The sequence below is a fragment of the Sinocyclocheilus grahami genome, unplaced genomic scaffold, assembly GCF_001515645.1.
Source record: "Sinocyclocheilus grahami isolate Dianchi unplaced genomic scaffold, SAMN03320097.WGS_v1.1 scaffold327.1, whole genome shotgun sequence".
In the NCBI taxonomy this organism is placed as follows: domain Eukaryota; kingdom Metazoa; phylum Chordata; class Actinopteri; order Cypriniformes; family Cyprinidae; genus Sinocyclocheilus; species Sinocyclocheilus grahami.
This window is the reverse complement of record NW_015505506.1, coordinates 1,241,615-1,252,746: the sequence shown is the minus strand read 5'-3', so window position 1 is coordinate 1,252,746 and position 11,132 is coordinate 1,241,615. Positions and strand designations below refer to the sequence as shown.

At 39.1% G+C, this 11,132-nt stretch overlaps 1 protein-coding gene across 6 annotated transcripts in view; it reads right to left on the bottom strand.

Annotated features, from left to right (window-relative positions):
* Positions 1–1,717: 1,717 nt before the first annotated feature.
* Positions 1,718–11,132, bottom strand: part of LOC107602473 (protein RER1) — an 11,975-nt gene continuing 2,560 nt past the window's right edge. The window contains exons 2-8 of one of the 6 annotated variants that reach the window (XM_016294992.1): positions 9,318–9,403; positions 9,137–9,241; positions 8,870–8,969; positions 7,403–7,481; positions 3,287–3,422; positions 3,036–3,164; positions 1,718–1,941 (exon numbers count right to left, since the gene is read on the bottom strand). In XM_016294992.1, the coding sequence (XP_016150478.1) occupies positions 3,075–3,164; positions 3,287–3,422; positions 7,403–7,481; positions 8,870–8,969; positions 9,137–9,241; positions 9,318–9,398 (591 nt within the window). In that variant the 5' untranslated portion in view covers positions 9,399–9,403 and the 3' untranslated portion in view covers positions 1,718–1,941; positions 3,036–3,074. Of the gene's footprint in view, positions 1,942–1,977; positions 3,165–3,286; positions 3,423–7,402; positions 7,482–8,869; positions 8,970–9,136; positions 9,242–9,317; positions 9,404–10,551; positions 10,724–11,132 lie in introns of those variants that run through there. The other 5 variants (XM_016294993.1, XM_016294991.1, XM_016294990.1 and 2 more) reach the window with 5 other exon arrangements.

Here is an 11,132-nt window from a genome sequence, read left to right as displayed (position 1 = left end):
TCTCTCTCCCTCTCTCCCCCCCTCTCTCTCTCTCTCTCCCTCTCTCTCCCTCCCTCTCTCTCTCTCTCTCCCTCTCTCTCTCTCTCTCCCTCTCTCTCTCTCTCTGGGAGAGACGTAGACGTGCGTTTACGGTGGCAGCCGCTAGGGGGCTTCACAGTGCGCCGCAACATTATGATGAAATGCTTAATTCTACTTTATTCTACACTAGCTTTCTATTTTTTTCTATTCTATCTACTTGTTTTTCTTTGTGTGTGTGTGTGTGTATAATATATATATATATATACACACCTTCATACGTGTACTGTGTTAGGCTAACCGAGACTTGTCATTTGCACGTATATATCGTTGCTCTTTTGTTAGTTTTGACTGCTTTTATTGTCCTCATTTGTAAGTCACTTTGGATAAAAGCGTCTGCTAAATGCATATAATGCAATTAAAAGTACTTGCTTATCGATAACTCAATTCACTCATTCATTAAATTGATAAAAAAAAATTATAAAAATTACACTTAGTTATTAAAATCATACATGCATTTGCCAGAACGACACGATGGCTGTGACATTGCTGCCCCCTACAGGAAAATGTCTTTCTCTTCAAGACTATAAAACTAAACTGGTCTAGGAAGAGTTTTCACTCAGAAATTGAAGAAACAAATAACACATTGAATTAAACATGTTATTCACAGGTTTGCAGATGCCAGCTGGTTTGATGTTTTGTTATCTAATGCAATGACTTGTATGTGGAAGTGTCTTTTTGGAGCCTCTGTACTGTAGGTGTAAGGTCGTAAGATGGTGTTTATCTCGGTACTATAAATGTTTATAATTATTCTCTGTGCATTACAAATTAATATTTATATGCACCATTACTTTTAACCTTATCTTAGCTTCTGACTCACCCAAACATAGTATTCTGTATATTAAAGAATTATGGTTACACTTTATTTTAAGGTCTCCTTGTTACAGTGTAATCGGAGTAAAATTATGTATTTATTATAGGGTTAGGGTTTGGTTTAGGGGTAGTTGCATGCAATTATGCATAATTTACTGTTATTGCTATACGTGTAATGTGTAACAAGGACATTGTTAACAAATAGTATCGATAACTCAATTCACTCATTCATTAAATTGATAAAAAAAAATTATAAAAATTACACTTAGTTATTAAAATCATCTTATTTTCTCTTAACCAGCAGCACAAGAAAACCTCAAACATGCAATGTCTTTAATCAGGAATCAAGAACCTATTAATTTGTTTTGATGACGTTTAATTTAATACAGTAAAAATGCCGTTGTCCAAAAAATGGAAGGGAGACTGCCTGGGAATACCAGGTGCTGTAAGCTTTAGCATTTTCTTCACTAAGCATGGTCGGGCCTGGTTAGTACTTGGATGGGAGACTGCCTGAGAATACCAGGTTCTGTAAGCTTTAACGTTTTCATCACTACTTATCTAATACACTGGCCAATAGAGTGGCTGATCTTTAAATAGCCCACCCTTTGGGGCAGTCCCAGCTTACGACCATACCACCCTGTCTGCACCCGATCTCGTATGATCTCGGTAGCTAAGCAGGGTAGGTCCTGGTTAGTACTTGGATGGGAGACTGCCTGGGAATACCAGGTGCTGTAAACTAAAAAAGGCCGTAAAAAAAAAAAAAAAAAAAAAAAAAACCAGCATGCAAAACAAAAAAATATTTTATATATATATATATATATAACCCCTCCAAAAAAAAAAAAAAGGGAAAAAAAGCACTTTAATAGGAAAACGGATCTCATCTCCAGTGCTTATTGAAGTTATTGAAGTTCTTTCCATTTGCTTTAAAAAAAAATCTATACTAGTTGTTATGGCCCAGCACCAAAAAAAAAAAAAATTAAGAAAAACCCAAAAGAACAACAACCTTCAACCCCCTCCATCCATTTGTATTAGTTAAAGCACTCTATGTTTCCTCTGTAAAAGAAAAAAAAAGAGAGAAAGTTACTGGGAATGCTTAAATGATAAAAACATACAGCCAATCATTTTGCAACATACTATTTTAATGGAATGCACACTTTGCTTTAAAAAACCTGATGTACAAGGTGAGGGGGTTTAAATGGTTCACTACTGAAGAATGACTTACAAACAACACGAATGGATGTGATTAAGGTGGACAACTATATACAAAAATTAAATACAAAGCTACAGCACATTAAGAGAATTACAAATGTTCATAATAGGCTAATATTAACATGTGGCAAGATGGAACTCCACTAAGTCCCCCCTACATGATCAATAACGTCTCCCCTATCACTGTCTTACGTTCTTCTGCATACTGAATCTAATGATATTAACTGAGGAGGACACCAAAGGTACCACGGTATGAATATTAAACGGTCTCTCTTATCACGGGGGTCATAAAATGATCAAATGTGGCTCGTTTCCCATCAATATTAATTATACAAATGACAACTCTCCCCACTATTTTATATGATATTCGCACGTTTGTAAATAATCATGCAATAGTTCACCCAAAATTAACTTCTCACCTTCATTTAGTTCCAAACCAATATGACTTTTACCACTAGTGAAACATAAAAAGAGATTATATTCATGCTGCTATTTTCCATAACATTAAAGGTATGGAACGGAGCAGCATGGACATTCTGCTAAATATCGTCTTTTGAAAAAAAGCCACACTGGTCCAAAATTACATGAAGGTGAGTAAATTATAAAAAAATATAGCATCTCTAAGTGAACTACCATTTTAAAATCTATACTGGAGAAGATAGTTTATCAAATCCTCTAGGTCCGAAGAAGAATCGGGACCACTGAGCAAAAAAAAAATAATAATAAAATGAGTCAAATCTCATACTTATTTGTCCAAATATATTAAAATGTGTCAGTGTAGAAGCTCTCAACAGCATTTCTCAAAGGCCCAAACCCCGAACGCTTAAAGGCAGCATTACAGTTTCCATGTCGATCAAAACAAACTTGGCTTTTCCTTACTCAGAAAAAGAAAGAGAGCAAAAGAGAAAAAGAAAAAAACCTCAACCCCCTTTACGCACCATTCTTCATCAATAACTTTAATTTCAGGAAGGGGAATTTTAACTAGCAAAGGTTTTCGCTGTGTCTTCCTTGCCTCTGTAAGTTCTCTTCCCGTGTGTGAAGGGCAGGTATCTATACTTGATCATGTGCTGCAGAGGAAACACAAACAGCGTCAAAGAACTTCACTTTCAGTGCAAATGGAACTCTATTTTTAGATAACTCAGCTTTGTGAACTAAAAAGATCTCGAAAGAAAAGCTTCCACTGCCGAACCTTGATCTGCCGTTTCATGGTGATGCAGAACAGCATGATGAAATACATTACGAGGATGGGCCAGAACACTGGCACGTTGAAGGCTTCGAAGAATGTGCAAATCATAGCGATGATGATGCCTTTCGTCGCTGAATGCCTGAAACATCAACACACACATTAATCAACGCACTCGGAAGGAATATGCAACACATACATGTAATGTGAACATCAAAAAAAGTAATGATAGCTACGATGGATGATTTATTATTGGATTTGCTGATAAGTTCCTCTGTTTGGCTGATTAGTGTGGGACTTTTATTTTGCCTGCACTAAGAATCCCTGCACAAACTGCCGCAAACGAAACTGAAAGTTGAAAGACGCTCAACATGTAAGACTAACTTATCTAACTTTATCTTGAAATTAGCTGAAGATGAATAAAATGCAGCGCATATCTGTTGCTTTCGTTGACATGAACTACGTTAAAGGGTTAGTTCACCCAAAAATGAATTTTTTCTGTCATTAATTACTCACCCTCATGTCGTTCCAAACCCGTAAGACCTCCGTTCATCTTCGGAACACAAATTAAGATATTTCTGATGAATTCTGAGAGCTCTCTGACCCTCCCATAGACAGCAAGGTAACTACCACGATCAAGGTCCAGAAACGTAGCAAGGAGATCGGTAAAATAGTCCATGTGACATCAGGAGTTCAACCGTAATTATACAAAGCTACGAGAATACTTTTTGTACGCAAAGACAACGACTTTATTCAACAATTCGTCTCCTCCTCACCGTAGCGCCATTTTGGAGAATATCAGCTGGATGTAAACAGCGTATGCTATTCTGTGTCAGCTGCGACACGCGCAGTGTTTCGCATTCATTAACTAGACTGTGGCGGCCCGCGCTGCTTTTTTCAAAGTGAAGCGCGCACAATGCGCAGCGCACGCGATCGGCTCGTGATCCGGTGTTTTCTGCGGCTCCGTTCACAGTGAATGCAGTGAACTCCGTTATTGAATGTGCTGTGAGTTTAGAGCGTTTGGGAACGCAACGGCCACCAGTTATGCATAATTTTCTACATTTTAATGGGCAAATGTTTACAGTATTTCATTAAATTAGTAATGTTTGTAAACCTGTTTTCACAGAAGCTGGAGTTTTCCGCCAAAATAAAAGCTCAAGGGTTTATCTCTTGCAAGCGTGGCCTAAAATGAACAGACGTGCACAGAGAAAATACTGTACAGGTACAGCAAGCTCACTGAAAAATATAAATATTGGGGTTGGGGTTTATATGAATGTATTTCTGAAGGGAACTGACTTCACAAAAGTTTCGATGGCATTTTCCCCTCTTATCATTGCTGATCCATAACCACCACCTGCTGTCAGAGAGTGAATTCGCGTTCTCATCCAGTCTGTCTGTTTATGTTTCCCCCTAAAGGGATCGAGGACCACCCACCACAGTCTCACAAAATCCTGTGGGAAACACTGCACACGGATACGTTGTTTTCATTCAAATCAAAGCGTAAACAAGGTAGAAGACGTTTCCATGTGGCACAGCTGACACAGAATAGCATACGCTGTTTGCGTTCAGTGGATACTCTCCAAAATGGCACCAGGGTGACGCGGAGGAGACGAATTGTTGAATAAAGTCGTTATTTTTGTTTTCTTTGCGTACAAAAAGTATTCTCGTAGCTTTGTATAATTACGGTTGAACTCCTGATGTCACATGGACTATTTTACCGATCTTCTTGCTATGTTTCTGGACCTTGATCGTGGTAGTTACCTTGCTGTCTATGGGAGGGTCAGAGAGCTCTCAGAATTCATCAGAAATATCTTAATTTGTGTTCCGAAGATGAACGGAGGTCTTACGGGTTTGGAACGACATGAGGGTGAGTAATTAATGACAGAATTTTCATTTTTGGGTGAACTAACCCTTTAAAATTGCATAAAGCACGGAATCGGAGATCAGATTTATATCCGTTTTGTGGAGACACATTTATGTGGCCAAGTGTAAATGAAACCGTTTTAACAAATCAGATAGCTATGCGATTAGAGAAAACGCATAAATTGACCAGGTGTAAACAGGCCCTAAAGAAAACTCATCAAGCTATTTCATGAAATCTTAAAGGGACAGTTTACGTAAAAATTTAATTTTGTCATTGTTTACTTACCCTCATGTTCTTCCCCACCTGTATGAATTTCTTTATTTTAAGGTGTCCTTGTTACACGTTACATGTACTTACTATCATAATAACAATTAATTATGCATAATTACATGCAAGTAACCCAAACCATACAGTAAGTACATGTAGTTAATTAATATTACTCAGCACTTAAATGTATAATTACACTGTAACAAGGACACCTTAAAATAAAGTGCAACCCTTTCTTCTTACAAACACAAAGATATTTTAAGAATGTTGGCAACCAAACTGTTGCTGGTAGCCATTGACTTCCATAGTATTTTTTTCCAATGGCTACTAGCAATTGTTCGGCTACTCACATCCTCTTGTGTTCAGCCGAAGAAAGAAACTCATACAGGTTTGGAACAACTCGAAAGTGAGTAAATGATGGCAGAATTTTCATTTCTGGGTGAATGATACCTTCACAATCCATAATGTGCCAACTCACCAGAATTTGAATTCTGGCAACCTCCTGATGAACGGCCGGAACTCCTCATTCTGTTTTGTGGGTAGTTCTGGACCCTCATCTAGTGAAGGGACAACAATTAGGAAACAATAAAAAATTTTTTTTAAAACTCAACGATGCAAGTGATGACAGTAAGGCTACGTTTACACGACTACGATGCAGTCAAAAACAGAAAAGTTTTCCCTTGTTTTTTTAAAAAAGTTTCATGGATACACGACAACGTTTTCAAAATTATTTGCGTTTACAAATATCCGCGAAAACGTCCAAAAACGCTACGTAATACAGCGTTTTTGGCCGTTTTTGCGGATATGTGTAAACGCGAATAGTAAGTACTTGGTAGTAGTTGGCGCTGTCACCTTGTTAGTAAACAGTACCTGTTACCGTGTGTATAGGATGCGTCTCCGCTGTTGGTTGTAATATTGGTGAAGTAAATCCACACTTTGCTGAAGAAGCGTTGGCAAACTCTTAGGGTGCTTTCACACTTGGTTCGCTTTCCTGGCCTGAACCCGAGTTTGATTGCTCGCCCCTCCGCCTGCCCCCGCTGGACTGCGTTCATATTATTTTATTTGGGTCCGAACCGCGGTTCGTTTGCGTCATCAAGCCAGCAGCGGTTTACCCCGTTGCTTAGTAACGATGGTGCAGGATAAGGCGGCAAATGCATAACATTGCTCACTGCACTTTTATATATTTACGTTTTTGAACCGTTCCTTTTATATACAAAGCTCCGGTAAATAACGGCACTTACGTCTGTCTTATGAATGTACTGCAAATGCTCTAAAGAACGCTAAAGGCAAACAGAAATGAGATATACAGCTATCTGTTTGCAGTGCGTCAGGAAAGTGAGTGAAACACACACAAACACACATTTGTATCAAATAATACGTCATTAATAGCGGTTCACTTCTGTGATTTGGTACGATTGCGTTCACATCAGCAGCGAACCGTACCGTAGTTCACTTGAACTCATCAAGCTATTTCATGAAATCTTAAAGGGACAGTTTACGTAAAAATTTAATTTTGTCATTGTTTACTTACCCTCATGTTCTTCCCCACCTGTATGAATTTCTTTATTTTAAGGTGTCCTTGTTACACGTTACATGTACTTACTATCATAATAACAATTAATTATGCATAATTACATGCAAGTAACCCAAACCATACAGTAAGTACATGTAGTTAATTAATATTACTCAGCACTTAAATGTATAATTACACTGTAACAAGGACACCTTAAAATAAAGTGCAACCCTTTCTTCTTACAAACACAAAGATATTTTAAGAATGTTGGCAACCAAACTGTTGCTGGTAGCCATTGACTTCCATAGTATTTTTTTCCAATGGCTACTAGCAATTGTTCGGCTACTCACATCCTCTTGTGTTCAGCCGAAGAAAGAAACTCATACAGGTTTGGAACAACTCGAAAGTGAGTAAATGATGGCAGAATTTTCATTTCTGGGTGAATGATACCTTCACAATCCATAATGTGCCAACTCACCAGAATTTGAATTCTGGCAACCTCCTGATGAACGGCCGGAACTCCTCATTCTGTTTTGTGGGTAGTTCTGGACCCTCATCTAGTGAAGGGACAACAATTAGGAAACAATAAAAAATTTTTTTTAAAACTCAACGATGCAAGTGATGACAGTAAGGCTACGTTTACACGACTACGATGCAGTCAAAAACAGAAAAGTTTTCCCTTGTTTTTTTAAAAAAGTTTCATGGATACACGACAACGTTTTCAAAATTATTTGCGTTTACAAATATCCGCGAAAACGTCCAAAAACGCTACGTAATACAGCGTTTTTGGCCGTTTTTGCGGATATGTGTAAACGCGAATAGTAAGTACTTGGTAGTAGTTGGCGCTGTCACCTTGTTAGTAAACAGTACCTGTTACCGTGTGTATAGGATGCGTCTCCGCTGTTGGTTGTAATATTGGTGAAGTAAATCCACACTTTGCTGAAGAAGCGTTGGCAAACTCTTAGGGTGCTTTCACACTTGGTTCGCTTTCCTGGCCTGAACCCGAGTTTGATTGCTCGCCCCTCCGCCTGCCCCCGCTGGACTGCGTTCATATTATTTTATTTGGGTCCGAACCGCGGTTCGTTTGCGTCATCAAGCCAGCAGCGGTTTACCCCGTTGCTTAGTAACGATGGTGCAGGATAAGGCGGCAAATGCATAACATTGCTCACTGCACTTTTATATATTTACGTTTTTGAACCGTTCCTTTTATATACAAAGCTCCGGTAAATAACGGCACTTACGTCTGTCTTATGAATGTACTGCAAATGCTCTAAAGAACGCTAAAGGCAAACAGAAATGAGATATACAGCTATCTGTTTGCAGTGCGTCAGGAAAGTGAGTGAAACACACACAAACACACATTTGTATCAAATAATACGTCATTAATAGCGGTTCACTTCTGTGATTTGGTACGATTGCGTTCACATCAGCAGCGAACCGTACCGTAGTTCACTTGAACTGTACCACCCTTTTTAAGCGGACTCTGGTACGGTTCACGGGTGCGCACCCGAGTTCGGAAGACAGCGTTCACATCATCCAAACGAACCGAACTCTGACGTCAATCGAACCCGGGTGCACACCAAAAGTGCTAGTGTGAAAGCACCCTTAAACAGCAACAACAGTACTATATACTCCGCCATTGTTGTGTATGTTTGTTCGCGCTTGCCTTTAAAATCGACACGTACTGCGCATGTCTACATACCTAACACGCACTACGCACGCGCATGACGTCACCGTTTTCAAGATTCACGTTTTGGGTGTTTACACAGAAACTATAACGGTGCCGTTTTCAAAAACTTGCACTTTGAAACCCGTTTTCAAAAATATGCGTTTTCATTCCCCAAAATGCCGTTGTCATGTAAACGAACAGGCAAAATGCATAAAAAGTTTCCCGTTTTTGGCTGAAAACATAAACGGCTTAGATCATTTTAAATCCCAGTCCTACCTGGATCATCCAGCAATGAGGGATCCACTTTTGGTGAGAGGAAAGCAATGAAGAGGTTTAGGTGGTAGATCCCAAGAGCATATGTGACTATGTACCACCCCTAATAAAAGACAGAAGGTTTTCGTTACATTTGATTCACCTTTTGTAATCAGTCTACAACTGCATGATAGTACCCATATTGTCAAAGCACAAATGAATCGGATAAAACAGATGCAAACACTCCTAAACAGCTGCGAGAGTATTATTTCTAAAGCATGGTGTTTTTACCTGTAGTATATATACTCTGAGCATATATATGGCCGTTAGGATAAGAGTGGCCGCCCATCGGACTACTGAGAACGGTGTTGACTTGTCCAACCATGACTGATAAATCTGCATTTCAAAGAGAAACAGTTCTCATTATCCGAAAACTCAAAATCACTCGAACAGTCATTTCCAAGAGCCTGACCTGCCCGAGCCGTTTAAAGAAGTTTCCGATCGCTGATGGTCTCCCATGGATGGATTCACCGGCACTGTCTCCTTCTGGCATTCTGTCTGTGAATTTGGAGGAACATACTGAGTGTACAGTGAAAACAGGAATATTTTTACATGATGTTTTCATATTTACAGTTAAATTGCAATGCAAAGCACTACTACCTATCTACCCAGAAATAACACAATTAGGGACGCAGGATATTGGATTTTTGCCGATATGCCGATAATTTTCAACTCATTTTGGCCGATAGGATATATAATTATTTTTAATTATGGTTAATTTTTAACAAGAACTTATTTGTTAGAATTAAAATAAAAATGAGGTGTGAAAACCAAGCTCTCATTTGTGCTATTTTCGTCATTAAGGCTGTGTTTTGAAGCAACTCCTTGTCAAAAACCCTAAAGGAAAATGTAAATCGTCTATTTATACATTTCTATAATCCTTCATACAATTTCTATAAATCCTAATGGGTCATAAAAAAAAGCCCATGACATTTATAGAACTCTTGCATTTCAAGCTTGCCTTTTTTTTTTTTTTTTTTAAACAGAAGTTCAAAATATTTTGTCAAATAAATTGCAGCAATATTGCCCGTGATTTACTATCTTTGAATTGAATTTTACTGTAATATCTCACAGATCAGCTTTACATCACCGACTTGCTCTTTAAGATATTGTTATTGGCCTTTAAAGGGGTCATATGATGCTTTTTTAAAGATCATTATTTTGTGTATTTGGTGTAACAGAATATGTTGACATGCTTTAATGTTCAAAAAACACATTATTTTTCAAATACTGTACATTATTGTAGGTCCTCTATGCCCCGCCTCTCTCAAACGCTTAGTTTTCTACAAAGCCCCTCCTTCCGACAAGCGCAGTCTGCTCTGATTGGCCAGCTGACCCAGTGCATTGTGATTGGCCGAACACCGCAAGTACTCATCGGAAATGTAACGCCCCTTACCATAATCACGAGCTTCATCTTTCAAAATAAATGTAAAGACAGTAAATAATGTCATTAGTTTTACCATCAGTTCAAGCCCGAAAGGGCAACAGAGTCGTGTGACAGACACAGTGATGAATATGTGTTTGCAGTACACAAGCCACAGTTAAGACAGCTGAATCTACTGTGATGTGATGTGTCTCTCTCTCTCTCACTGTCTCGCGCTCTCACCCACTGGAGGACAATAAAAATCGACGGACAGTTAACATACTCGAGCAGTCGTAGCGCCAGAGAGAGGTTCAGAGTAGGAGTAGGATGAGAGAGACGTGTTGTCTTACCCGGTCGCGCCGCTGTGTCACTCTCTCTCAGCTGCCGCTCCGCGAACACTTCAGCGCAGCCGCGGCAGAGGCAGACCACAGCAGCCGAGCACAGGCGACATCGCTCGCGCACACCCAGAGCCAGGGACTGCAGTCACCACACATCCACATGTGCTGGGAATCCACGTTATTGCATACCGTATTACATTTTTGGCATTTATTGTTCGCAGTCAATGAGACAAAGATTTCGCAAGACTTTCTAGCTCTGAAGCTGATACTACTGCTCTGTCTCCACAGCCTCACTTTTTTGTGATCCAAAAAAACTATCCATCTATCTATCCATCCATCCATCCATCCATCCATCCATCTATCCATCTATCTATCTATCTATCTTTCCATCTATCCATCTGTCTATCTATCTATCCATCCATCTATCCATCCATCTATCTATCTATCCATCCATCTATCTAGCCATCTATCTATCCATCCGTCTATCCATCCGTCTATCTTTCCATCTATCTAGCCATCTATCTAG